Raw genomic sequence first — 27,773 nt, forward strand, 5'->3', positions numbered from 1 at the left:
ATTTGTGCTATACTATAATAAAGTGTGGCTCTCTTCAGTGACAAAAATGCAGTAAGGACTTAATTTGGGAAACCATTTTGTTAGAAAAAACAAAAAAAACAAAACAAGAATTGTGTATGTTAATATCTTGCTAACTAAGATGTAGTATGTAAGACAGATCTCGGGGCAAACTACAGCTATATAACATGATGATTGAAAGGACAAAAGGGAATATTTTGCCCAGTCATAGATTGTTACCAAGCCTTTAACTGTTTCTAAAAGCATGAGTTAAACTCCCTTTATGCAACGGTGAAGTCCAAGTCATGTGTCCAAAGCCTCAGCAGATTTCAGTCCAACCTCAGAGTGATTAGCGAGGCTTTTCAGTCTATCCTTAGCTTGCCATGTCTCTGATTAGCAGGTAGGCCCATATCTGGAGGGAGGCTTTTGAACTGCTTTCTCGTGCCTCTGCTTGCAGTAGCAGCAGAGTTTCTGTGGGAGTGTGCATCGTATGTTCTGTGGCTTTGGAACGAATCATTTTCTCTTTGGCTCTCACAGCATCTGGATTATGATGGTGGCTCATGTGAGTAAACATACTTATTTTTGTCTGTGTTGTTTTACATATTTGCCTTCAAGTGTTAAAATGTGAAATAGAAGAGAAATGTCCTTGTTTAACTGGGTGAACTCAGAGTGGCCTGTGTGTGCAGGATGTGATTTCTTGTTTGTCTTGATTGAATCATTTTAGGAGCCACAGCTGGTAACATGACACCTTAGGGATGAATAGCATTATTCTAAGGATCCAAGGCCACATATGTTTCCTGGTTCTGGTGAATAAAGAATATCAGATTTTGCATTTGTAATCCACTGAGCTGAAATGGACTCTTCGATTGTTTGGCAGAATGATTGTCTGGGGTCAAGTGCACAGCATTAAACCGTGATAAGAACATTACTTCCCAAGAACCTCCTGTAGCACCAATAAATCTAACGTAACGTATGCCTTTGGTGTCTACTCTAATCAGTATGTATGCACTTTTATGATTTTTCATGCAGTTTATTAATAGTGTGATGTTAAAACAGTCGGGTCCAAGTAAGCAATAATACAGTATACATATGTGTATACATACAGTATGTATATACTATGTACTGCATATAAGTATATAACTTTCCCAAAGCCTCTTGCAGCACCTATAATAGTGATAGCCTGAAAACAATATGTTTTATTTTATTATTATGATATATACAAAAGGTGTATTGTTATTATATTATTATTATCATATATATATATATATATGTATATGATTCTGCCAATAAACTTTTTTTAACAGCTTCCTAAAAATAGGTAGCATGACATCAATTTTGCAGCGATCACTTATTTATTTACACCATTGAAATGTTCTGCCAGAGAAAATACTGAAACACGAACAACCAAACATGAACACGGACCACGGCTAAGCCTGTTCTTATACGTGTCAGTCAAGCTTTATTTTATCCGCTTCCATCAAACAGCAACAGACTACCGTCGCCTCCTTGAATTGTCTCTGTTAGAACGCACACTGTGTTAATTGCAGATTTATTTATTTTTTTGCTTTTTATAGGTAAAATCCCTGCATTATTGATTACGGGAAAAACTGGCAAAGAAGGCATCTTCTCCTGTGACAGTGACAATCACTGAGGTAATGTCCACTTTCACTGCTGGCAGAGGATTAAGCTTGTTATTTTAAGTCACTTGGAGGATTTATTTATGGCTCTATCCTCATTATCCCTGTCTCCATTTACTCTTTGATCTTTATAGCAGTCTGTACATACAGTGTATAAAACCCATGCGGCGTGAATCTCTTCTTTAAAAAAGTATTCTTAAATATGCAATTTAAACTGCTGCTGAAATAGAGATTCAATTATTGTTATACTGGACATTGTTTTTCTTTAAAAAGAAAACATTCATAATTTGCTCGTATCTAATGTGATTCAGGCACATGATATAAATAAGTATATAATGTTTGTTTTGTCTAAGGATGTTTCTCAATAACCACAACGACTTAACTTAGACACAACACAGCTTCACAGTGATTACACACACATTCTTTTCTTTGCATGGATTTTCTCTTTCAGACGAGGGTTATGTCAGCCCAGATCAAACATGTAATGTTGCTAGTTTAGTCTTAAGTGCTTTAGAGAAGTTAAGTACCCATGTTGGGCTAAAGCTAAAGTAGCGATTACTAGAAGTTGACAGCATGTACAGGTTAGGCAAAAAAAAAGTTTTCTAATAAAATATACAACATTTTTGTATATTTTATTTACTTTTTAAATCAACTTGCAGCCTGGGATGAATGGGAGCCATCTCAGGAGAGACATGACATCCCAACAACCCAACTGCTGCCCCAGTCTGTTCATGTGAGACCTTTCACTCAGGGCGAAGAGACGACCGCTCAGAATGTCCTCCCACAAGCACAGCTTTCAGTGCTTCAACGCTGTAGGACGTGAAGACTCGTGCGGGTCTTCTCTGCATCACCCGACTCGCCTCCCCACGATTCCTCAGCATGGCATGGTGGTCCATCATGAACCCGAGAAAGTATGTTGTCTTTGCTCCGAGTGCAGACACCTTCAGGCCCTGGAGACCTTAAAGACGGGGGTTTCACCTTTGTATTACAATCTTGCACCATGTCAAACTCACCATCTGTACCACTGTGTTCATGGAAGGCCTGTCAGGCCTGAGGAGGCACATTCAGGCCCAGAACGACAAGTTCATCATCATCCTCATCATCACAGGCACAGTAAGAGGGTGGTGCTGGTGAAGAACAGCGACCCTTCCATCAGCAAAACCATCGTTCTGCACCGCAGGAGTATACGCAGTTTGGGGCTTTTCTTAGAGGAAGTGTCTGAGCTCATGCAGTACCACGTCAGGAAGCTCTACACTGCAGAGGGACGCAAGGTGAGGTCATTAACAATTGGATTCACAGGATTATGTAAAGACATGCTTTCATGTCCTTACTGCAGAGTTTAGGAGTACTTGTTGTATGACATTATATGACTAATATGCTCAGGAAGGAGCAAGAGGAAGCTTTTTTTCCTTCCCTTGTATTTTAATGACCGGAAAAAGAAGGCTAAAATTCAGATGAAAAGAAGTATGTGACTATGAGTCACATTTTAAATATATAAGTTCTAATTTTGCTTAATTTAAGACACCCCAAAATTATGGTTTAAATTGTTAGAAGTAGTTGTTTTTTTGCCTCAGACTAAATACTAGAAGGAAACAGAGGCCTCTAGTGATATGATTGAGTTTTGCAAATAAATCCAATATGAAAACTAGGCTCAGCTCTGCCCTCCTGCAAACACACAAGAGAAAAGGTCATTTGAATTTAAACCTTATTAACATTAATTGTCATCATGCAAAAAAGCACAACAGCAAATTTGGGACAGTGAAATCGACCAGGTACTTCACACACTCCTGTGTGAAAAGAAATGTCATGACAGTGCTGAAATTCATATAATTTTCACTTTAATTTCTGTTTCTTTCGTTTACTACTGAATTTTATAAGGGAATAAAACAGGGATTTTCCCTTACACACATTCAGATTGTAGGCATCTCTCCATAAAACCATTAATCTTGGTCAAATCAGAGCTATTTTAGAAAGAGGAGAAACAGGTCAACGTTGAAACTCCACTCTCCTAGTTTGATACTTGTGGTGTCTCAGAAATGTGTCTTCCACTGTGGTAATTAATTATCTTCACCCAGGCTCTGCGTGACCATGGATGAAGCCATTCATCTGCCTTTTCCTGGCAGCGGGTTTAAAAGTCAGAACTGCACTGTCATCAAAACTGACTGCTCGTCAGCAACTAAATCAACCCAACTCTTGATTTTTTTTTAGTCCACATTTTTTCCCTCTAAGTTTCATGACTGTCAGTGACAAAAGAAAACAGAGGCACCAGTATTCAATATCATGACAATGTTTACACACAGAATTATAATGAGCAGCCTTTTATACAATGTTGTTGCTCTGCAGACTACAACTACCACACCATACAAATGAAATATGCTAAAGAAGTGCACCATGCAATCCTGATTCTACAGATTATGTAGCCTATAATTGATGAAACACTTTTAATCTTGAAAGCTTTAGACGATAACGTGGTCCTATGAAGTTTGAAAATGTAAAATAAAATCCACAAAATTCAGATTTTTGTTTATTAATGTCCCTCTGTTTGACCTAATAAGATGAACATGCATAAAGACAGTTGCATTATAAATTCCTGAACCACTGCGTTACCTTCATAGTAGCATTTAGGCAGCAACGTTTACACGCTCAATCTTTCAGAGCAAAATCCAGTGCTCAAACAAGTGACGATGCATCGTCATCTGTAGAAGTTTCCCAGAGATCATCCTGGATTAGGATATACCTTTTCTGGACTCACTGCATGACTCAGAGCTTTTCTTTACAGGGGATTTAGAGCACCCAGCTGCACAAATGATTAGGCAATACCTTGACCCAATTAGCATTTGGCCCTGTTTAATGAGTCTTTCCCTGCACATATTTACTAGATTTGATAGTTTTATATTTTTGATTAAAAAAACAAACTGACAATTTTCTCAATATTTGAGAAATCAAAAAGTAGTTTCAGAAATATGCAAATGCAGTCATTAAACAGTGTCTTATATACAGTAGGAAATAGTTGTTGTTAATTAAACTTCCACTCTATAGAAAAGAAAGTGTGTCTCATTTATTTATCAGTGAACAGGCTCACTCTTGATTCATATCTGTTGTGTGTTTTAGATTGACAATGTGCAGAGTCTCCTGCAGTGTCCCAGCATCCTTGTCTGTGTGGGACGCGAGCCTTCTCATCCTTCGATTGTGGAGAATTTTTGGAGACCATCTGATGACAAACTTCCAAAGTTTAATTTGAGGTCACCCTCCAGTGGCTGCACTGGCGGACAAGAGGGTAGGAGAAAAGACAGCATTTTGGGGACAGTTTTATTGTCATTTTTATTATAAATTAATTCTAATGGGGACATTTTCTACATGTTGCCTATACATGATTATTGCTGTATAACTGTCATTAAAATACCATATATTTCTCTCTCTCTTTTATGGACCATGATCCTTTGTCCAGGACTTCGAACACAGAAAAGTGTCATCAATCCAAAATTTGAATGTGACAACAGATCAAACAGGCACTCGGTGTCATCTGACAAGTCATTACCAGATGGAACTGACTCTCCAGATAATGTGGACTCCTGCTCTCCCACTGGTGACGGACTGAGACATGACGATATAGAGAAAAAGGTCCATGTCAATAAAGACGGGAGTCTGTCCATGGAAATGAAAGTGCATTTCCGTCTACAAAATGATGAAACATTACAGTGGTCAACAAAGGTAAAAAAGATGACAGGCAGGACCTGTGAGCAAAGACACAATAATACCTATTTTGAACAGGTTAGTGAAAGAAGCTATTCAAAATGTGAAAACATCTCTACTGGTGAGCAAGACGAGAGTTACATCAATGGATGCAAAGAAAGACATGTAGAGGAACTTCACTGTCCTCACTGCTGCAGCCACCAGCAGGATTATGACGTCTGCAAAAATATCCCAGGGACACATGGAGCAAGTGGCCACATTCAAACTTCCAGCTCAAGTGCTTCCTCGCATGCTGTGGTCTCTAGAAAGATTGTGACTGAAAGACATATTGTGTCTCGCTCAAGTGAAGAGCATGTAGAGCAGGTGGAGGAGGAGACTTGCATCAAGCAGACAGAGACAGAAGAGTACTGTACCATCAGGAGAGACACTTGCTCACCAAAGTGCTACGTGCAATCCACCATAACGGACAACTGTAAGGCACGTGTTGATGGCTCCACAGACGATCACATCCAAACATCGGAGCCAGAGGAACAAGCAGGATCTGCTCGTAGTGCTTCTTCACAAATATTATCAGACCATGAGGGGGATCAAAAGGATGAGGATGTTGATTTCCCACCAAATGCGTCAAGAGGATCTTCTCAGAATGGTCAACCTGAGAGGGAGGAGTCCACAGAGTCAGCAATGCAACAAAAATCTCCAAGCCTCACAGACAGAACATCCAATTATTCAGTGCACTCTACCAAGTCAAGAAAATCCAAAGCTTCTCACACTTGCCATTGTGGAGAATCAAATGTTTCTGAGAATGATAATAAGGCCCAAGATGGGGAAGAAAGTGAGATACAAACAGATCAATCAAGTGCCATGCCTGCTGAATCCAATGCCTCTGGCACATCAAATGAGTCTGAAGCAATACTGAATACAGAGTGTGGAGATATTGAAGAGATGAGATCTAAAAGTGCCATGTCAGTTCAATCAAATGCCTCAACAAAATCCATATCACATAATGACAAAGAAACACAACTGAGACCTTTAAGTAACTTGTCAGCTAAATCTGAAAAATCCAAAAAATCTAATAAATCAGAGGCGGTAGCTGAACAAGAACAATCAGAGGAGGATGGTGTTGATGAAAGAGCGTTAAGTTCTATGACTTCAAAATCCAGAGCTTCCAATAAATCAAAGAGATCAGGAGTCTCTTCTTTATGTGATAAAGAACAAAATCAGGATGAGCAAAAGACTTCTAGTGTCACATCACCTGCACCGGATGCTGCTACGGATTTGACGATGGAAACACCAGAAGCATCTGCAGAGGACAACATTGAAAACCCAGCTGAAGAAAATGAAATGGACAAGAGAACACAAAGTGCAATGTCAGTGAAATCAAATGTTTCTGCAAAATCTAAAACATCAGGAACTTCAGAGGTCACACCTCAAGAAGATTCAGAAGACAAATCGGGAGAGACTCAAGACATTGATGAAAATGTTAATGAACAGGAGGAGGCTGAAGAGGTTGGAGAAGATCAAGACAGAGTGCCAAGTGTCATGTCACAAAAATCATCAAAGTCTAAATACTCTGAAATGGAGGATCCACAAAATGTTGAGGAAGTTCAAATTGCAGATGGAAAAACACGTATTGCTTTATCAGCAACGTCTTCAAATAAAGCTGAAAATGACGAGGATGTCATGGACACTGTGTACAGATCTCCAAGTACCATGTCAGTAAAATCCACAAAGTCTACAAGATCCAGACGATCTAGAACCTCTGAAAGTCTTAAAAGTGCAATTCATGATGAAATACAGGCTGAAAATGAAGAAAGACAAAGTGAAAGATCCCTTAGTCCAATGCCTGCAAGGTCTGTCAAGTCAAATGTATCTGCAACATCTAAAAAGTCGAGTAACCGAAACACGGAAGATGTAGAAGGTCCACCAGTGAGAGCAATAAGTGCTATGTCAGCTAAGTCTAATGTGTCTGCAGGGAGACCACAAAGCACAATGTCTGTGAAGTCAAATATTTCAACAAAGTCTGGCAAATCAAAGCATTCTAACGTTTCCAATAAAGACAGTGATGACAGCCATGGTGACAAAGATGATGCCAAGGAAACTGAAGAAAGAGCAGCAAGCTGCATCAGTAAAGCGGATGAATCGCCAAACTCATGTGCTTCAGCCAACAAAAGTCTTGACACAAATGATGACGCTGAAGAGAGAGCAACTAGTGTCAAGTCAGAGATGTCAGGCATTTCAAAATCATCTGCAATATCCAGCAAGTCAAAGGCCTCTAAAGAACATTTGGAGCAACATGACAATGATGAGGAAATTACAGCAAGAGCAGCAAGCACAATGTCTGCAAAATCAAACACCACCGCAGTATCTACAAATTCATATGTAAAATGCAATGGTGATATTTGTAATGAAGGTAATGATGCAGAGAGATCACCGAGCCGCAAGTCTGGTAAATCAGCCAAGTCAAACGTTTCGGCAAGATCAACTCACTCAAAATCCTGTGGTGGTTCAGATAGTGCTAAAAATGGGGAAGAGAGGGGACCGAGTGTCCTTTCAGTGAAATCAGCAAAGTCAGTGGTGTCGGTCAAGTCTTCCAAATCAACCCGGTCACATATTTCTGCCAAATCAAACATGTCAGAGGCCAATGGTGTTTCAGCTGAAGAGAATACTGCAGATAAGGAACATGGACAACGGGCCCCAAGCAATATGTCAACTTTAACGGCTAAATCTCTAAAATCAAATGCTTCAGCAATTTCAAAGAAATCAATAGCAAGCTCAGTGAAGTCAGGTGAGTCTTCTTCTCAAGGTTCACCTGAAGGAGACGATGATGAGGGAAATGACAATGAAGTAGAAGAAGCTGTAGCGAGAACAGAGAGCAGCTTGTCAGCCATATCAGTCCATTCACATGTTTCTGAAAGAGCACCAAGTGCTTTCTCAGCGAAATCAGCAAAGTCGCACATTTCCTCAAAGTCTAAGAAATCAACTAATTCTGCCAAAACTAGTGATACTCCTGGTGAGAGATATGGTGGAGAGGACACTCAGGAATGCACAGGATCAAAAGAGCAAGATGTTCCTGCTGAAGAAAACTTATCAGTTCATGACGAGCATGTCGAGAGAGCTCCAAGTCACATATCTATCAAATCAGCAAAGTCTGTCAAGTCAAATGTTTCTAAATCATCCAAGAAATCGAAAAAATCTGTGCCACCTCAAGAAAACAGTGCAGCATATGAAGAAAGAGCATCTAGTGCTGTCTCAGACAGATCCTTACAGTCAAATACCTCAACAAAATCTGAGAGATCAGAGAGGATGTTTCCATATGAGGGAAATATGGAAGTGGAGAATACAGAGAGAGCGCCAAGTTGCATGTCAGCAAAATCAACCAGATCAAATTTTACAGTCAAGTCTGTGACTTTCAGAGAAACTATTGCAAATGGTGAAGATATGGTAAAGCGTGTCCCAAGTGCAATGTCAGCCAAGTCAGATACCTCAGGGATGTGTGCACAAATCATTATTTCTGCTGACAATAATGATGAAGAAGAAAGTGGAGAGAGGCCAACAAGCACACTGTCAGCCAAATCAAATATTTCTGTATCATCAAAAAGCACAACAGCATGTAAAGTTCTGGCAATAGACAATGCTGCAGATGAGGAGGAAAGCGTGCAAAGACCGGTAAGCACCCTGTCAGCTAAGTCAGCTAGGTCAGTCAAGTCAACACAGTCGGACATGTCAAAAAAGTCAAAGTCTAGTCACTCAAAAACATCTATTGCTTCCATCAAATCAGCAAAGTCAGGACAGTCATGCATCACAGGAGCGTCAAAGAAACCCAAAGCTTCTGAAAATCCTGCTGAAGATGATGCTCATATTACTGACACTGAAGAACACACTGACATGGCAGCCAAGAGCTCAGTGTCTGCCAAATCAGTGAAGTCAAATGTGACATCCATATCTACAAGATCTAAAGCATCGCACAGTCCTGTCAAGGTTAACAATGAGGAACATGCTGCCAGTAACTCTGAAAATGCAGTTGTTTGCGAGGACACTGAAGAGAGAGCACAAAGTGCAATGTCGCTGAAGTCAAACACATTACTACCTCCTAATATTTCTGTTATAGAGAGTGACATAACAGATGAAAGAAACGAAGAAGAGAAATCAAAGCGAGCAGCAAGTGTTAAGTCGGGGAAGTCAACCGTTTCAGAGCGTTCCAAAAAGTCAGCAGCATGTGAAGTTGGCCATAATAAAAGTGAAATGCAGTCACAGAGTTCGTTATTTGTTAAGTCAAATCTGTCCATGAAATCACACAAATCCAAACCAAGCGATAGTCTATCAGATAAAGATGTACAAAAGAAAGAGGAGGGGAAAATGCCAACGGCCAGCAATCAACCTACATCCAGTTTGCTTGAAGAAGACAAGCACAAAGATAACAATGATAAAAGTTGTCACTCTAAGACAAGTAAGTCAAGCAGACAAGGCAAAAAAACAGATGTTATTGCCAATGCACGTCAATCAAAAGGAAATAAACATGTGATTAGTCATACAGCGTCAAGTGAAAGTGATTTGTCACAAACACTGTCCAGTTCAGACAATTTCAAAGACACACACGAGACTGTAGTTACCAGAGAATCAAACACCAGCATGTCTACCGTGTTAACAAAAGGTCGACTGGAAGCTACAAACATTGATCAAAGTGTTGCTGATAACCAAAGTGACAAAAGCAGCAAATGCAAACAGAAGAACATGGAAGCTGACGACTTTGAACTTGTCCCATCCAGCCTACCAAATGCATCCCCTACTGAGGTGGTAAATGAATGGCTAAAAACAATAACTACACATGGAGATGTATATGACCCAGAGGAACTCAGTGAAAACTATGAAGGTCAGAAAAATGACCTTAAACCAGGGGACATTGACAGAACAGTGGATAATGAAAGCAATCCTCTCTCTCCAGATGACAATCCAAAAGATGTAAATGAAGGTGTTGTGATGAACAGTGTTCCTAATAATAACTGCCAAACAAACGCAGAGGCACTGAATGTAGATAGTGCTCCAAGTGATGACACCTCAAAAGTATTTCACTCTTCTGTTCATGTGATGAAAGTGCTTTTGAATACAAAGGTTGACAGATGTAACAGTTTACCTGAAATCTCTCCAGTGTATGGACGTAAACTAAGCACCTCAGCGAGAGGGCTTTTAGATTGTCTTGTTAAGTTGCAATTAATAAATCATGATGCTAAAAATGCAGACGAAAAGAAGAGAAGGTATCAGGAGCTAATGGATATTCTGAAATCTCTTTGGCTTTGTGATCCTCCTGAGAATGAACATGTGTTAAAGAAGTGTGACGACCATTATGTGGATAACGACTTCAATCATACCTCGTCCTCTGGTGTGGATGTCACTAGTGGCTCCACAGGCTCTGGCAAGAGCGGTGATGGTGTGAATGGGCATCTGCCACAAGCACACACCGAAGCAAGGGAATTCTACAACGTCTGTGAAGGTGAACTGGATGCAGACATTCCATGTACACCTGAGAAAGATATTGAAGGACTACACCAAGAAATACAAAAGGGAGATGATCCAGGAACAGATGACACAATTAGAAATAACGATAGTCCAAGAGAATTACCAGAAACATCACCATCGTTAAGCAAGAGTTCAGGCAATGACAGCAGTGCCCAAAATGCTCCACAGGAGGGTGAAAGAGAATTTCAGGAGGACAATAGCTCCGACAGTTCTACCCTCACTAAAGAAGCACAGGTAGCCAAAAGTATATCTCAAGATCCCGATCCTGTCTGGGTCTTAACCTTACTAACCAAAATAGAAAAGCAGTTCATGACACATTATATCAATGCAATGAGAGAGTTCAAAGTCCGATGGAACTTGGATGACAATAAACAGCTGGACACAATGATAAGTGAACTTAAAACAGAGGTCCACAAAAGAATCCAAACCAGTATCAACAAAGAACTGAGAAAAATTCACAGTCAAGCAGGCCTACCAAGACCTCCTGCAGGCGCAATGTCACGTTTTTCAACAACACAAGCGGAAGAGAGAAGGCGAAAGCTGAAGATCATGCTTAAAGAATCAGATGATCCACAAGAAGAAGGAAGTGGTGATTCGGCAACAGGCACATCTTATAGTGACCAGCGGAGTGAAAACGATGAGTACTGTCCATGTGAAACATGTATTCAGAAAAAAATGACATCTAAGCCACTGGTTCCTGCAGAAGTTGTGAATATTGCACCAGTTGTCATGGCCTTTGACCTTAAGAGAATTCTGGTGATGAAGAATGATTGCAATACACAGGCAATCACATGCACATCTCACTCTGAAAATGATACTAAGACACATGCAGCAGACACACTTGTAGAAAACGTGATTTCAGGAGCTGTAAGAGAAGTGGAAGGGGATAAAGCGCACCATGACAGTAAAGGTGACATTGCTTTTGCAGAAGACTTAGCTGAAGGAGGTGAGGATGAAAGTGACTCAGAAAAAGAGAAAGCAAACACACTTGTAGGTGTAATAGAGGCAGAGGCAACTGACGCTACCACAAATAAGGATGATAATACAGCAGGAGAGACTGCTGTCTCAACTGAACACCAGTCTGACAAAGAGGAGGCTGAAGTAGAGGTTGATGAAAAGAGAAAAGAAACTGCTGCCATTAGTAAATATGATTCTGAAAATGAAACTGGAACACGGAAGGAGAATGAAGATGAATGCAACAAAGCAGAAGCTGTGGAAGCAGAGACAGTGGATGATGAAGAAGAAATTCCTGCTTCTGTATCAGATGATTCTGCAGCGAAAAACAACAATCTGACCTCGGCTGACGAACCAGCAAACGAGCCAAGCACGGATGAGATTGCTGTCATAAATGAAGATGAACTTCAAGAGGAAATCTCTGAAGCTACAACAACTAAAGATGAAAGTGGAGAAAGAAACACTATGGAAGAAGCAGAAGCAGGGACAGTTGATGTTGGTGAAGAAGAGATTGCTGCCACCAGTGAAGCTGAACTCCAAGAAGAGGCTCCTGAAGCCACCACATCTGAAGGTGAAAATGAAGCTGATGATGTGACATCCACAAATATCCATCAATCTGACAAAGAGGAGACTGCGGAGGAGGGGGCAGCTGATGATGAGCTTGACGCCACAAGTGAAGGGGATTTGGCAAATGAGAACAATGACACAGTCACAGCTAATGAATCATCAGAGAAAACATCTGAAAAAAGTGAGATTGCTGAAACAAGTGAAGATGAAGTGACAGTTGAAGCTACTGCAACTGAAGGAAAGAATATGGTAGATTCAGAGGAATTTGAATCAGATAATGATGAGGCTTCAGATGAGATTACTGCAGAAAGTGATGATGATGATGATGATGATGATGCAGAGAGTGAAGCCACAGGTGACAAACTGTCAAGAAAAGTATCTATAGAAGCAACAGATGATGAGCTTGTTGTAGAAAAGGAGATTGCTGCTACAAGTGAAGACAAACTTGAAGAAGAGACTGCTGAAGCCACCAAAGCTGAGGATGAAAATGCAACAAAAAGTGTGGCAGACAGAAATGAAATTGGCTCTGATACAGCATCAGAAAACGAGGATGCTGTGGTAGCAGGAGAAGATGAAGGTCCGGAACAGACTGCTGCCACTAGCAATGATGATGAAACTGCAGAAGAGAGTGAAGCCATAGGTGATGAACCAAAGGAAACAACTGAAGAACTAACAACAGACGACGATGAGGTGGAAAAAGAAATTGCTGTAACAAGTGTGGATGAAGGAGAAGAAGAGGCTGCAGAAGCTTTCACAGCTGAAAGTGAAAACATGAAAGACTTGGTTGCTGCAACAAGTGACGATGATGATTCTGCAGAGAATTTAGATGAAACTGCAGAGGAGAGTGAAGCCACAGGTGATGAAGCAACAACAGATGATGAATTTGTTGTAGAAAAGGACATTGCTGCTTCAAGTGAAGATGAACTTGAAGAAGGGACTGATGAAGACACCACAGCTGAAGAGGAAAATGTAAAAGAGAGTGAAACTACAGGTGTTAGGCAGCCAAAAGAACCAACAACAGAAGCAACAACAGAAGAAGAGTGTGCTGGCACAGGGGGAGATGAACTTGAGGAGGAGACTACAGAAGCTGCTGCAGTAAAAGACATGGATGTAACCAGTGAAGACGAATCAGTGGAAGAGCGTGTAGAAGTCAGCAATGTTGAAGAGGAAAATCCTGCAAAAGAGCCTGATGTGGCCGTGACATCTGAAGGTGAATCCGATGAGGCCACGGAAGCAGAGATGGGTGATGATGGAGTGCAGGCTGCTGACACAAGTGATGAAGATGAAACTGCAGACGAAGATGAAAGTTCTGTAGAAAAAGATGATGGTGCGGAAGAAGAGAGTGATGCTGCAGAGACAACTGAGCAGGAATCTAACAAAGATGCAGCAGAGGAAGAGGAGGTTCCAAATGCCAGTGAAGATGAGCATCAGTCAGATGATGAAGAAACTGCTGGAGATGATATTTCTCCAAAGAAGGAACAAGCTGCTGAATCCAACACAGCTGAAGAGGAAACTGCAGCAGATGTGCCTGACGCAACTGAATATGAATCTGACAAACAGGAAGAAACTGCTGCTAGCAGTGATGAGGATTCTGCAGAAGGCGTTGTCTCAACAAATGATGAATCGTCAGAGGAAACTGATAATACATCTAAAGCTGACAGGCTGTCCCTCAAACAAGAAACATCTGAAGATGGAGAAGAACTAGTAGAAAAGCATGATAACGTAGAAGCTGTTCCTGAATCCACAAGAGAGGAAAGCCCAATAGCTGTAACTGAAGATGAATCAGAGGAGGAGAACCATGAATCTGACACAGATGATAATGAACCAGTAAAAAATGCAATGACAGATGCAAATGATTCTGACGGAGGAGAGGATTCCTCAAAAGCTTCAACTGATAGTGAGACTGGAGATGAAACTTCAGAAGAAGGTGAGTCTGCTGCAGAGGATAAAGTAGCTAAAGATGAAAATGAGACTTTAAGCGATGCAGCTGAAGATGAGACAGAACCATCTAAATTGAATGAAGAAACCAGTGCCAATGTGGATTCTGTTATAGACGAACAAGCTGATGACGAAGAAGTGAAAGACAAGGAACCGGTGGAAAATGAAAAAGCTGGACAGGGATCACAAGAGGCAGAAGATGAGCAGTCTGGAACAGGTGAAGATTGCGCAGAGGCTGTAACAACAGGAGATGAGACTGAAGAACAAGAGACAGCAGAGGAAGAGTCAGGAGAAGCTGAAGAGGCTGGTAATGAGATTACTGAAGGTGATGATGGAGACACGTCTGCAGCAGAGAGTGCATCTAAAGGAGAGGATGTTGGAAGGGAGGAACCCTCGGATAACACAGAGGATGAATCTGCACAAGATGACAAGCAACTTACTGAAGAAGGGGGTAAAGAGAACGCTGACAGTGAGCCTGAAAATAATCCTGACAAAGCTGAACACACAAGTGACGAAAGTGATATGAGTGAAGAGCATCGAGAAAATCATTTGACTGAGACAAATAATGAAACTGAAGGCCCTGATGATGTGGTGGAGCTGAAGCCAGATGCAGATGTCATTACAAATGGAGGACATGGCATTGATGAAGACAATGATCAAGACTCTGAAGAAGAAGAAGAGGAAACTGAGAAACCCAATGAAGACTGGAATGGAGTCCAGGGAGATTCAGCTGATGGAGAGGATGAAGCAGAGGAAGATTCAGAGGAATCGGTCGAAGAACTTGATAGAGGGAATGATTGTGCAGCAAACACCTCAGAAAATCAAAAGGAAGATAAAAGATCTGCTGAGGAAACCACAACATTATTCCCACTTAAAACTCTGAGCAGGACAAAGGAGGAATCTGAGGATGGTGCTCATGCTGATGTTGAAGATTCTGAGTCTGAAACAAATAAAGAAGAAGCTACAGGCCTTGAAGAGAGTTAGAAGATTTCACCTCACATGAAGAGGCAGCAGAGAAAGTCTGAGGTTGAAAAAAATGAGACTGCTGATTATTTTGATGCTTCGAGCAATGAGCTACAAATACAGATACTTGTATTCAGATATACAGATAACATACGCACATCTATGTGGCACAAAAAATAGGGAATCTTAAAAACTTGAATGTAAATACAAGGAGTGTTGTTGTATGCAAAAGAGATATGGGTGTTGCACATAAATTGCACTTTTTCTTCAAATTACTACATCATATGTACTGTATGTAATTTGTTTTTTTCCATCTTAACTTTTAAGCAGCATGTTTAATGTAAAATAATACTAAACCACATGTTTTCTAGTTAATAGTTTTCTTTTTCAGAAAGCCAGAAAATATTGATAATATTCATTTTGAATGTATAACTTACCACTGTGCAAATGGAGTAATGTTCATTTTACGAATCATAACAGACTGTATTTCAGACCAACTGTGTTCATCAGTTAGAAAATGAGAGTGTATTACCTTGCCTGAATGTGCTGTAATTATTATCTCTAAAATTAAATATATTTTAAACTCCTTAGTGCTATTTTATTATTATGTTGAAGTCTGTTTACCATAGATCTGATACAGCTGTGGTACTGTATATTATGTTGGTGTGGTGACCGAATCATAGCCAAAGGAAAATGCTCTCTTAAACTTCACCACAATTGAAAATACAGTATCTTCACAAATAAAATATGTAATTTATCAATATCACATGCAGAAGTGACAGGGTGATGTGTCCTCCGATCTACAGGGTCCAAAGGTACTTTATGGAGCCCTGTGTTATTGAATTCATTGGACTACATTTGTGTGTTATGATGGGTTTCTTTTATGGAGAGCTATGATGTCCTCGCGTGAAGCACTGGGACAAGAATGGAAACAGGTCACTTGAGCTGGGACACTATTTACTGTATTGTTGTCTGAGAAAACGGAGGAAAAAATTAATAGATTTCCCAAACACAAGTATAATGAACTTGTGCGGAAAGGTCTGAATGGGCGTGTGAGGCTGTCTGTTGAGACTTCATTCAGTCTCCCACTACAGTGAGCCCCATTAGATGGAGCTGATGGATGTGCCCCTCGCATGGTTTCCATGTGCAGTCTCCTGTGGTCATGTGACATACATAATTGGTGTCACCCTGATTGACTGCATAACACCACAGTGAGGTACAGGCCTCTCACCTCACGCTGCTGCTGCAGAGAGACAAGAGCATGTTACTGCCTACATGCAACAGTCTACTGTTCCACCCGAGAGCATGAAACAACACATGGACTCAAGATTGGAGTATATGGAAAGTAAGGGAGTGTTTGCTGTTTTGTCATTAGCTAAGGGAAGGAGCTTACCTTATCAACAGCTGAGGGAGAACTACTGTGTACATGACATTGATTTATTGTGGCCTTCAGTTGTCAAAATGTAATAAAGGAGCTGTATGTAAAATGTTTAATGTATTAAGTCATTAAATGATTTGTTATCAGAGATTAACTGAAATACTGGCTTCACTGATGACAATGGTACAGCCAGTTTAATCACAATTTAAATGGGAATTTACAACCTATAGATCCGTCTATCAGTTTGTGTGGGATTGGTTTCTCAAAATGCCTCGAGAGAGAAGGGAAGGGAAGGTGGGAATTGCTTTCCAAAATTAACATATAACCCCTTTCCTCATTCACTTACTCAACTTCTACTTCGTCCTCTACACAAGGGTCGTGGGGGTCGCAGGTGCTAATCCCAGCTGACATAACGCCAGCCCATCAATGTCCTTGATCCCCAAATCTGCATGTTTTTGGACTGTGGGAGGAATATATTGTCTGATTTGGAGATTCAGGTTCTTATTGTGTCTCTTTCTCAAGTAAGTCGAACGTCTTAAATCTAACCAATAAAGTAGTAATAATGTCTCATTTCAAATAAACAGGATTGAGTTTGAGAGTTGTGTCAGCAGGTTCAGGAAGCTGGCTAATTTGTGTGAGTAATATGTGGCACATTACTCCTCAAGGAGGAAATGTGACAATACTCATAATCATAAGACTATTGCTGACATCATAAATGTGATAAAACATATAACAAGAGAGAGAAAATTGTACTGCATTGATGTGAGTATTTATCAGAACATCTTTCATAATAATGTTATACTCGTGTTTGATTAGATGAGATGAAAGTAATCGTCAGATCTTGTGGAAAAGCAGAACTTTTTTGGAGGAAGCACCTGCTTGCTGGCACGGACTTTTTTTCCATGGTAAACACTGGAGGAGTGAAGAACGTCATCCTGAGCACAATAATAAGGGACTTTCCCGCAGCCATGTTTATCTCAGAGCAACTTGCCACTGGAACAGCTGCACAAGTTTGCTCACAACTACATTACTGCAAAATCCAGGTGTGGGATCTGGAAAAAAAAGGAAAAAAAAAAGGGTGGCAGGTAACGTTTAACTGTGGAAAATGCAGAAATTTGTACTTGTACATGTGTCACATTGACGTAGGAAAGACATCATAAAAAAAAATGAAAGTAAATAAATGTGCAATATTACAGAAAATGAAACACTTTAAGCTGTACAGTGTGGTCCCTTTATTGTGCTTGATGTCTGCTGTGCTAGCAGACATGGAGGAAACTAGAGACTGGGAAAAGTGAAGCGCTCCTGAAACACCCGCAGCATCCCGCAGGAACAGCAGAAGTGCCTGTTTAATACATTGAGGGGCTTCAATTGTTCCTTGTTTATTGACAATCACTTTGTCTTTTTTTAGGCAAATGCAGGAGTGAAAGACCTTCTTTCACTCCATGTGTGACAGAGGATAGAAATGGTTCCCACACAGGCAGGAAGTCAAAGAGGGGCCTCTTGTGATGAGGAGGGGGATCAAAATTGAGGAAAGTGTGAGCGAGCATGCACGTGTGTGTGTGTGTGTGTGTGCGTGTGTGTGAACGCATGTGCTTTCATTAGCTCTGACATATTGCACTGACAGTGCAGTTTGAATACAGTATTCAATTCCTAAACTTTTGTGAGGACACTCATAGACATAATACATTCCCTGAGCTGTGACCCCTTAAACATCCAAATTAATTTCTTAATAACCTAAACCTTCAAAAAGTCCTTTACAGCTTCAAAACTTCACACGCGCATGCTCATGTATAGACATTTTCACATGTCACATGCAGTCACAATAATAATGGGAGCTTAAAAATTGGCTATTGGCACCATGTATGCTCTTGGCACAGAGGTGGCCAGAACTGTGTTACAAAAGGAGACCCACGCTCCCTTTCTTTCCCACTGTTGTTCAGGTTATCCTGTGGGGCCACTTATGACTCTTCTGCAGGCAGGATGCAATGTCTGGGGACCCCAACAGAGCCGCGCACAAGCATCCGCCAAGCTCTGGGAAGAAAACAAGGGCTGACGGAAAACCAGAAGAGGGGAGTATAAAGAGAAACAGCAGTTAGTAACCAGGACGCACTCAATAACACTCACCATGCACCTGCAGCGTGTGTGTGTGTGTCTCTCTGTGTGTGTGTGTAAGTAAAGTGGGGTTGTACCTTGAGAGAACTACAGCACAACACGGTCCCCACACACGGCACAGGTGGTCCAAACAAAAACCTGTGAAGTCTTGCCCTGAGAGTAATATCCCCACATTGCATGTTTTATAAAGCCCCCCCATAGGAAACAAACACTTCCGGAGCTGCAAGATTTATTGTTCCCTGGAACTTGTACAGTAGGTTACAACACACTCTGAGTGATAGCTTCCTCACCGAGTTCTTTGATTTGTTCTTAATGACATTTAATATTAATGCAACATGTAAACCAGAAACAAAAGGGTCATAAATACAACACCAGGACATATCACTTTGAGATTATTGTCTGTGGGAAACAGGTGAATTCCCTCCTCGGTTGAATTTTGAGGTAACAATAGGAAGGAGGTTAACTGTGGTGTATGGTGAGAAAAATATGCTGCTCTGCACCAGATACAGTAATACAATATATTACAATATTAAAATCCTCAGCCTGATTCCATAGAGTGCAACACCACTGACAATTTACATATCTTATCTTATTTAAAATCTACATTTTAATGGTTATCTATATATATAAAAAAAATCACATTATTTGTGGAAGAGCTGGCTTACTGTCATGACACAAACCTACTGTAGGAGAGTCAGGGAATAAAATGTGACTTTTTATGCCATCTAGTGTCAACTATAGAGAATAACAGAAACCTGGCGGCATACTAGTAGAAGACAAAACCTGGTAAATCCACAATAAGTGAATCATAATGGATTTTAATATTAATTTTTAACAGAACTATTTATGGGATTGATATTTTGATCCATAAAAAAATGAATTTTGAATTTTCTAGTGTTTAAAGACACATTTTGATGCCTCCATCTTATGTCTAGCCTACATTAATATACATTAGCAGCTTTAGATAATAAAAGAAGTATCACTATATATAGAGTTGTGTGTGTTCTTGTATTAGTGGTCTTCTGAGGACCAAACATTGTATAAATCATACAGAGTGAGGACATTTTGGGAAGGTGAGGACATTTTGGCTTTTTTTAGGGTTAAGACCTGGATTTAGGGATAGGGTACTGGGCTAGAACATGTAGAATTAACCCTGCAGTTACACAAACAACTTTTGACCTTGTGCTGGTATGCGACACATATCTCCATTTCTCCTGTGAGCACACACTGTAATGCTATTTCTCAATAGAGTCCCTTTTTTTAAGTAGTCCACCAGTCCATCTAGTGGTGACTATGTGTACTGCTGTTCTACACTGTTGTTTTGCAAACATGTACTGTATAACTGTTTAAGTACAAAGTTGACTTGAAAACGGCAATGAGGAACTGGAAGGTACAGTGTGTCATGGAAACCATGCCCCCCCCCTCTCTATCTACCCATCTACCCGTCTCTCTCTCTCTCACACACAACCACATCTAGACTTAACCACTGATTACATAAAAACACACAGAATACAATAATTGGACTTTTCACACTTACACACAGACATATATCATGGACTGTCCACCAACACGTTTTGAATTACAACTGTCCGTGAAGTCCCAGCTCTAGTTTGATCAATACATTTGATGTTTGCTATTATGATATCATTATTTATTTATTTATTTATTTTTTCTTAGTTTGTATCATCAGTGTCATCCATTAGCTGACTGAAGCCATGGTGGCAGTTATAAATTAAGTTCACAAGGGTCATGGAATTCACTGGTTTCTCTTTCTCTCTCTCTCTCTCACACACACACACACACACAGAGAGAGAGAGAGAGAGAGAGATAGAGAGAGCGACAGAGAGAGAGAGAGAGAGAGACAGCTTACAGTGAGTGAGGTTGACAGACTAACTGACAGCTCTTACTTTTCATTTAGGAACTTGAAGACATCTGGACTACTTTTGTCAATACAAGCCTGCGGGACGCGGTCAAGGTATTTACTGTATAATTACTCAATACAAATACATATACTGTAATAGAGGTAAAATAAGCCATCATAACAAATACTGATTATTATTTAAAATAATAATCATAATAATTTAAAAGTTTATTTGAACGATTTGGCAGAGAATGATTAGAGAGAATACGTTTCAATTGAATGCCATAAAGATTCAAAAAAATAAATCATAATAATTATTTATTATGAGTAATGAGGAATATGAAATGTGACATTTTGTGTCATGTGGGGGGAAAAAAAAGTAAATCACAAAATTATTTTTTGAAATCACTTTTTAAACTTGAAAACTCATGAGAGGTGCAATAATGTAGACAACTTTATCACTAAATAGCTTAAAAATAAGATATTTATGTTTGTCATAGCAGTGTGACATTTACTTATTATACAAGTACAGTTTCATTTTTGTTTAGTTACAGCATAATTTAGGCAATAAATGTACAAAGATAGTCATTAGAGATGTTTTTTTTTCTTAATGTAAACTTGGATTTAATTAGTCATTTTTATGGAATATTCAAACAATAAATTATATTTTTTAATGACTGATTTGACCACGTTGACACATAAATGACCCACTATGTATTGTGAACCTCATGGCACATTGAATTATAAACTTAAACTTTTGTGATTTAAATTTGAATGTTTCCACTTGTTAAATACTCAAATATTGATGAAAATGTTGAAAGCAAGTCTCCAAGTCTCCAAGTGACGATCACTGAATACAAAGATTTTAAACGCCTGATATGGTTTAATGACAGAAGTGGAAATAAAACCTGACACTGTCACAGTGACGCAAACACCAAGAGGTTCACTGTAAACGTCTGCATCTGTATCTTTGTTATTTATAGCAGCTTAATTCTTCCTCTGCTTCGCCTCTAACAACACTCTGTGTTAAACTGTGCATGCAAATCTAACTTCCCCATATGAGAGGCCATTTGTTCCATGTGCACCTGTAAGTAAGACAATAAAAAGAACAAAAACACAACAAAAATAAATTGAGTGAATGTAATTCTTTTTCAGCAGCAGGCATGAACTCTCAGACCACGATCTGCAGTGGAACGAGCAGATACTGAAAAGAGCTTCGATTAAAGCTCATCAGGTAGGGGCAGAAAATGGAACATGCGCTTATATGAGGCTCTTTGTGTTTGATACTAATATTACGCACCATGTGCTGTCATTTGATATCATTACTTCTTTGTAAATTCAGGATGGGCTGCACTTGCAGTGGCCACAAAATTGTAAAGAAGGGAAAACACAACTCTCAGGCCTCCAATTCTCTGAATCACATAGTAAGTGCAGGACGACGCTTTACTCGCACTGCTCTGAAAATAATAGAACTGATTTGACGTTTTTAATAAAAATATTAATCATGTATTATAAATCACAAATACCTGTTTGTTTCTCTAGGCGCGAAGAGGAAACGCCTGTTTGGATAATGGTAATCACTGAGCACAACTTTGTTTCTACATCTGACTGCTGCTTCGCATGCATCAGCAAGAGGAGGCTTCATTAACTCAGCGATATCTCGGGCTGCATTTCCTCTGATCGCCTCTTACCAAAAGATGAGATTGTTGTTAAGAAAAGAGAAGAGAAGTGACACTTTATGAGCATTAGTTTGTTTAGAGGAACATTGCATTGCAGCGCTTTTATTTTTTTGTTTTTTTTATTTGATTGTACAAAATTGCTATATGAACTCACACGGTGTTACTGTTTGCTGTCGCTGACTTCAGATGACATTTTCTTTGTGGCTCAACACAACTTCAAGGCGAAGAATGAAAGAGATCTACCTTTCAAAAAGGGAGACAAACTCACCGTTTTGCAAGAGTAAGGCTCCCTGCTATATACCTAGTAATAATGACACAGAGTACACAGTTCCATTTCCGCATGAAACATTTCTATATTTTTGAAGGAATGGAGAATGGTGGCTGGCTAAATCACTGGCAACTGGACAAGAGGGATACATTCCATGTAATTATGTAGCCAGAGCAGACACACTGGAGGTTGAAAAGTAAGTAACAATCGCAGACACAGTATAAAAAGGTGTAATTCAACACTGCAACACAATCTATGGACTCTTAAATAGGTTTTACTGTTTCAAGTTATTTACTGTAACTCCTCCTGCGCACACACACACACACACACTCCATTTCCTATTTCTTGTACAATAGTTGCTTTTCTTTACATTTAATCTGCTTTAATCCTTGAGTTTTTTTTATCTTAATTCATATTTTCTTGTTACTGTGTTTGCTCTGCATCAAAAACACCAAAACAAATTCTAAGAATGTTAATACACGCCATTAGAACAGATTCTACCCCTGATTCTGATGAAGTAACTTCTGTGGCTCTGTCTTCCGCAGGTGGTTCTTCAAAGATTTGAGTCGGAAAGAAACAGAACGACTGCTTCTGGCTCCTGGAAACAAACCAGGTTCCTTTCTAGTTCGACAGAGTGAGACCTGTAAAGGTGACTCCCAGCAGTCTCTTTCAATAATCACAACTCCAAATATCAGAGGCAATGCTTCGATGTGAATATTCACACGTGTATTAATAACTATGTGAATTTTCCTGTAGAATCCTTCTCACTGTCGGTCAGAGATCGTGTACCAGAACATGGAGATGTGGTAAAACACTATAAGATCCGCTGTTTGGACAAAGGTGGCTACTACATCTCTCCTTCCACCTCATTCCCGTCCCTACAGGAACTGGTTACATATTACAACCGTAAGTCATGAACAGAAAAATGTCACATTGTTTTTTTTTGGAACCTATAATTTAATCACAAATGATTTAATTATGACTATGCACATATTTTTTTAAAAAGCATTAAAAAGCATTAAAAGTAAGCGTTGTGTTGAAGTGCAGTCTGTATACCGAGAATTTTAATCTGCACCGACGCGTTAAACACTGACATGTGACATTTCCTGTGTGAGACAAGTGATCATTTTTCCACAAGATAACAAGACCAAATCTCTCGATTGGCTGCCAACATTCACCAACATAGCACAAAAACATGTTCAAGGTTATTTAAAGAAATGAGAAGTGACTGAACATGTAGTGTGAGCAACTCTTAAATTAGAGCGTCGCTAATGTTGCTGCCACCCCGGACTAAACCCAGATGAGCCTGTATAGTTTTCTTAAAGGACGACTGTAGGTCCATATTCTAACATATTTCAGTATTACTGAATTCATTCCTTAACCTCAATGTCTCTTTCTCAACATCTGTTTCATGTCACTCATGTTTCAGAGAACAGGGGATAATTCCTTAACCTAGAGCACACTGTCATCTCACTTTACTAGCGGACATTTCTTTATATTGAAAAGTTACACAGTACAGCTTTAAGCAAATAATTCTGTCTTATTTGCGTACAGGTACGGCCGACGGTTTGTGTCGCAGACTGTATGCTCCCTGTCGGCCTCAGGCCCCACAGCTGCCGTGGGCCCAGGATGAATGGGAGATTCCCAGAGAGACGCTGAAAATGCTGAAGAAACTTGGAGCAGGGCAGTTTGGAGAAGTGTGGATGGGTGAGAGAACACGACTCATGCAATCTACCATGTCAAAGACAGCGCAGTGTGTCACTCACCAACCAGCACCCGTGTTCAATTCTTACTGCAGGTTACTACAAGAACACGCAGAAGGTTGCAATTAAGACCTTGAAAGAGGGAACGATGGCGCCTGAGGCATTCCTGCAGGAGGCCAACCTCATGAAGCAGCTGCAGCACGATCGGCTGGTGCGCCTTCACGCTGTGGTCACCAAAGAACCCATTCTCATTGTCACAGAGTTCATGATCAATGGTGAGAGAAACGTTAATAAATAAATCAATCAATTAATAAACTTTCTGAGAAGAGGTAATATCAGCTGAAATATAAAGCAACTAATTATTCATTTATATAGATATATACATATATATATATCTGCTGGAGCCTTACTTAACATGCAACACTACCACGTGTATTTGGTTTCTCTTCTAACATGAAGTCGTCCTTCCGCATAATTTGACTCATTTAACGGGAATTTTTCAGTGCTTTTGTGTTTCATTTCTTTTTTCTTTTTTTTTTTTACATGAAGCCACTTCTCCTTTTTCTCATCTGCAGGATGTCTTCTAGACTTTCTTAAAACAGACGAGGGGAAAAAGCTACAGCTCAATAAGCTGATAGACATGTCAGCGCAGGTAAAAGACTTTTTATTATTATCCACGACACTGACGTTTTCAGTGCTTTGCTTCCCCATCACATATTTCTGAGAACTCTGTCTTTAATACGGTAGTTGTTTGAGACTACTTTTTTTTTTTACAGCTGCACTATATTGCTGTCAGTCTATTTAAATACACACACCACACACACGTGTACCACGATGAATGTTTGCCTGTTCACTTTGACACCAGCCAGGATTTGAATACACGTGGAAACTGTCAGCAGTAGTTGTGTGGTTTCTCTTGTGAGACTCTTGCTTTTCTGGCTCAAAGCCCCGCGCTGAATCAATTATTAACATCCGGACAGGAAATCATGCTATTTTTCCACCACAGAGAGCTCCCTCCCACCCCCCTCAACCCGTTTCTTCCTGATAGTTGTCATATCCTGTTCAACCCACTTCACTGCCATTACATGATACATGTAAACACAAAAGTGTTCATGTTCATGCACATTATACTCATCCACTGAACAAAAACCACGACGCACTGAACGTAATTTCTTGTAACAAATTGAATGAATGTCTTTAAAATGTTTCATTTTCATTCGAATCATTCCCAATCCAATCCCAATCCTGTTTCCTTTCCTGATTTGATTCCTGATATGCCAGATAGCTGAAGGCATGGCTTACATCGAGAGGAAGAATTACATCCACAGAGACCTGCGTGCGGCCAACATATTGGTCAACGATACCCTGCACTGCAAGATAGCAGATTTTGGCCTGGCACGTATCATCGAGTCAGAGTACACAGCTCAAGAAGGTACAGAAGAGCATAAACGTGATTTTAGATTCCAACTCGACTAAAACTAGAAAGGTCTTTACATTTGCATGTGTCGTTCTTTCCTTCGCCATAAACAAATGCACCATGTATGATTTGTAGATTAGCAATATATAGCATTTATGATGGTATGCGTAATTTAAAAATGTACTTGATTTCTGTTGACCAACAATCCGACATAAAATATTCTGTCAACTCAAGTAAAATCATTTTTCTTAGGACTGTAAAAAAATTATATTAGCCATGCAGCATTGACAAAATACAATGACGGCATAAGAGAGCTCTGTACTGGAAAATTCACTATAATTTCTGAACACAGGAAGACAAGCGCTCACTCAAGCCTACATATTGTCAGTCCCCAACCAATTTGACACCACTTTCATCTACTTTTCTCACTCTCGTCATCTGACAACTATAGGTGCTAAATTTCCTGTCAAGTGGACGGCTCCAGAGGCCATCAATTTTGGGACGTTCAGCATCAAGTCAGATGTCTGGTCCTTCGGGATCCTCCTGACGGAAATAGTCACATATGGACGAATACCCTACCCAGGTACAGGACGAATATCCTGAACACTCTCATCCAAATGTTAAGTACAGTGCAAAGCACCTTTACTTATAGCTGTGTTTTTATATTCTGAATCAGGGATGACAAACCCGGAGGTGATCAGGAGTCTAGACAAGTCGTACAGGATGCCGTGTCCAGATCGATGTCCCGAGGAACTCTACGACATTATGAATATGTGCTGGAAGCAGAAACCCGAAAACAGACCGACTTTTGAGTTTCTGCAGAACATTCTCAACGACTTCTTCATCGCCACAGAGGGACAATACGAGATGCAGCCGTGATGTAAGAGAAATGTACTGAAGATCAAGCGAGCATCTTAGTGACGTATACAATTATTATTTTTTCAAGTGAACGTAATGTTTTTTTACATGTACTTTGCGTGTGTGAATATAAAAGCTACTTATTTATGGCTTCCTCTCTGTCGAAGAGCATGCAGACTCATGTCACAACTTTAGCAACTTTAGCATTGAGGGTTTTTTTTTACACTGACTGTCCTCCTGCTATTGATGGCTCATATTCTTGCTGAGTGTCAAGGAGACATAAATCTGGAAATACAAATACACGATAAAAAACAAATGTAAATGTTATTTAAATGTTTGCATGGTACAGAAATGAGTAGCCCGAGATTACAACTACTTTGCACTTTTTTTCTTATTCCTTCATTCATTCCTTCAGTTATATAAAGACAGGGAATTTAAAATAAATGCATCACTTTTTTTTCCAAAATAAAATATTTAAATCATTTTGAGCGGCTTCATTCTTGTCTATAAAAAGTGTTCAAAGTGTCACAAATGTGATATTTAAAGATGATGACACTGTCATGCACAGGATGTGACATACAAACCAGCAGACCGAATTAAAGTTGCGGTCAAACTTTACTTTGACTTACTGTCTGTACTGTATGTAAGTGAACAATGAGAGTTTATATGTTTACCTCAGCACAGAGTGTGTGAGAGCCCACAGCAGCCAACAGGAAGCTTTTAAAAGCAACTGCTTTTAGGAAATTACAGTTTTGATGGTCTAACTTTCCCCTGGAGGCTCAGGCAGTATCTTCAAGATAAGAGCGTGGAGTGGCTCAAGCAGCCAGGGGTTAAACTCCGCCATTTCCTGAATGGACCGGAAACAGGAAGTGTGAGTCAGCATTCCTGAAATGCCACACAGCTAGAATGTACTCACATCAACAAAATTGCTGTACATCTATTTATTTACGCTGGAAAATAAACGTTTTATTACACTGTTGGTACATTATTTGGTCGTTGAGAGACAGGAGAATTTATCATTTAATATAGTTGATGAAGCACTTTTGAATTGTGAGGGCGAAAGCTTGCATTTTTATCAAATAGTAATCAAATGTTGGGCTGTTATTAAATAAAGAACATACAGCAAATACAAAATATCCAGCTGACATTAGCAAATACGAGTGCAACATATTTTATTTCCTTAAGGATACGTTAAATCCACCCCAAGACAGTAGCTGCCACAATGTACAGCTTT

At 39.8% G+C, this 27,773-nt stretch overlaps 2 protein-coding genes across 4 annotated transcripts; both read left to right on the forward strand.

Moving 5' to 3' along the window:
• The first annotated feature begins 431 nt into the window (after nt 1-431).
• On the forward strand, nt 432-15,849 carry rp1l1b (rp1 like 1b). Its single transcript, XM_044049739.1, has 5 exons — nt 432-559; nt 1,572-1,649; nt 2,294-2,905; nt 4,746-4,911; nt 5,083-15,849. Exons 3-5 carry the CDS (start codon nt 2,408-2,410, stop codon nt 15,282-15,284), a joined length of 10,866 nt encoding a protein of 3,621 aa, XP_043905674.1. The 5' UTR covers nt 432-559; nt 1,572-1,649; nt 2,294-2,407; the 3' UTR covers nt 15,285-15,849.
• A 4,749-nt stretch (nt 15,850-20,598) lies between these two features.
• blk (BLK proto-oncogene, Src family tyrosine kinase) lies at nt 20,599-27,513 on the forward strand. 3 transcript variants are annotated; one of them, XM_044049742.1, is made up of 14 exons: nt 20,599-20,728; nt 21,770-21,848; nt 21,957-22,038; nt 22,157-22,187; nt 22,480-22,573; nt 22,659-22,757; nt 23,107-23,210; nt 23,318-23,467; nt 24,116-24,268; nt 24,360-24,539; nt 24,840-24,916; nt 25,546-25,696; nt 26,133-26,264; nt 26,358-27,513. In XM_044049742.1, the coding sequence occupies exons 3-14, from the start codon at nt 21,958-21,960 to the stop codon at nt 26,558-26,560; spliced, it is 1,455 nt and encodes a 484-aa protein (XP_043905677.1). In that variant the 5' UTR covers nt 20,599-20,728; nt 21,770-21,848; nt 21,957; the 3' UTR covers nt 26,561-27,513. The 3 variants fall into 3 exon arrangements, with proteins under 3 accessions (XP_043905677.1, XP_043905678.1, XP_043905675.1); XM_044049743.1 differs by having other exon boundaries at nt 21,773-21,848; XM_044049740.1 differs by lacking the exons at nt 20,599-20,728; nt 21,770-21,848; nt 21,957-22,038; nt 22,157-22,187 and having other exon boundaries at nt 22,194-22,573.
• The last annotated feature ends 260 nt before the right edge of the window (nt 27,514-27,773 follow it).

The sequence above is a fragment of the Solea senegalensis genome, linkage group LG17 (genome assembly GCF_019176455.1).
Source record: "Solea senegalensis isolate Sse05_10M linkage group LG17, IFAPA_SoseM_1, whole genome shotgun sequence".
Taxonomy (NCBI): domain Eukaryota; kingdom Metazoa; phylum Chordata; class Actinopteri; order Pleuronectiformes; family Soleidae; genus Solea; species Solea senegalensis.

Excerpts from the sequence above, each read along its gene's own strand:
- rp1l1b (XM_044049739.1), top strand. The coding sequence starts at position 2,408 with ATGTCCTCCCACAAGCACAGCTTTCAGTGCTTCAACGCTGTAGGACGT. Across the intron at positions 2,906-4,745 it reads ACACTGCAGAGGGACGCAAG|ATTGACAATGTGCAGAGTCT; the intron begins GTGAGGTCATTA and ends TGTGTGTTTTAG. Across the intron at positions 4,912-5,082 it reads CTGCACTGGCGGACAAGAGG|GACTTCGAACACAGAAAAGT; the intron begins GTAGGAGAAAAG and ends TCCTTTGTCCAG.
- blk (XM_044049740.1), top strand. The coding sequence starts at position 22,353 with ATGAGCATTAGTTTGTTTAGAGGAACATTGCATTGCAGCGCTTTTATT. Across the intron at positions 23,211-23,317 it reads ACAGAGTGAGACCTGTAAAG|AATCCTTCTCACTGTCGGTC; the intron begins GTGACTCCCAGC and ends ATTTTCCTGTAG. Across the intron at positions 26,265-26,357 it reads TGGACGAATACCCTACCCAG|GGATGACAAACCCGGAGGTG; the intron begins GTACAGGACGAA and ends ATTCTGAATCAG.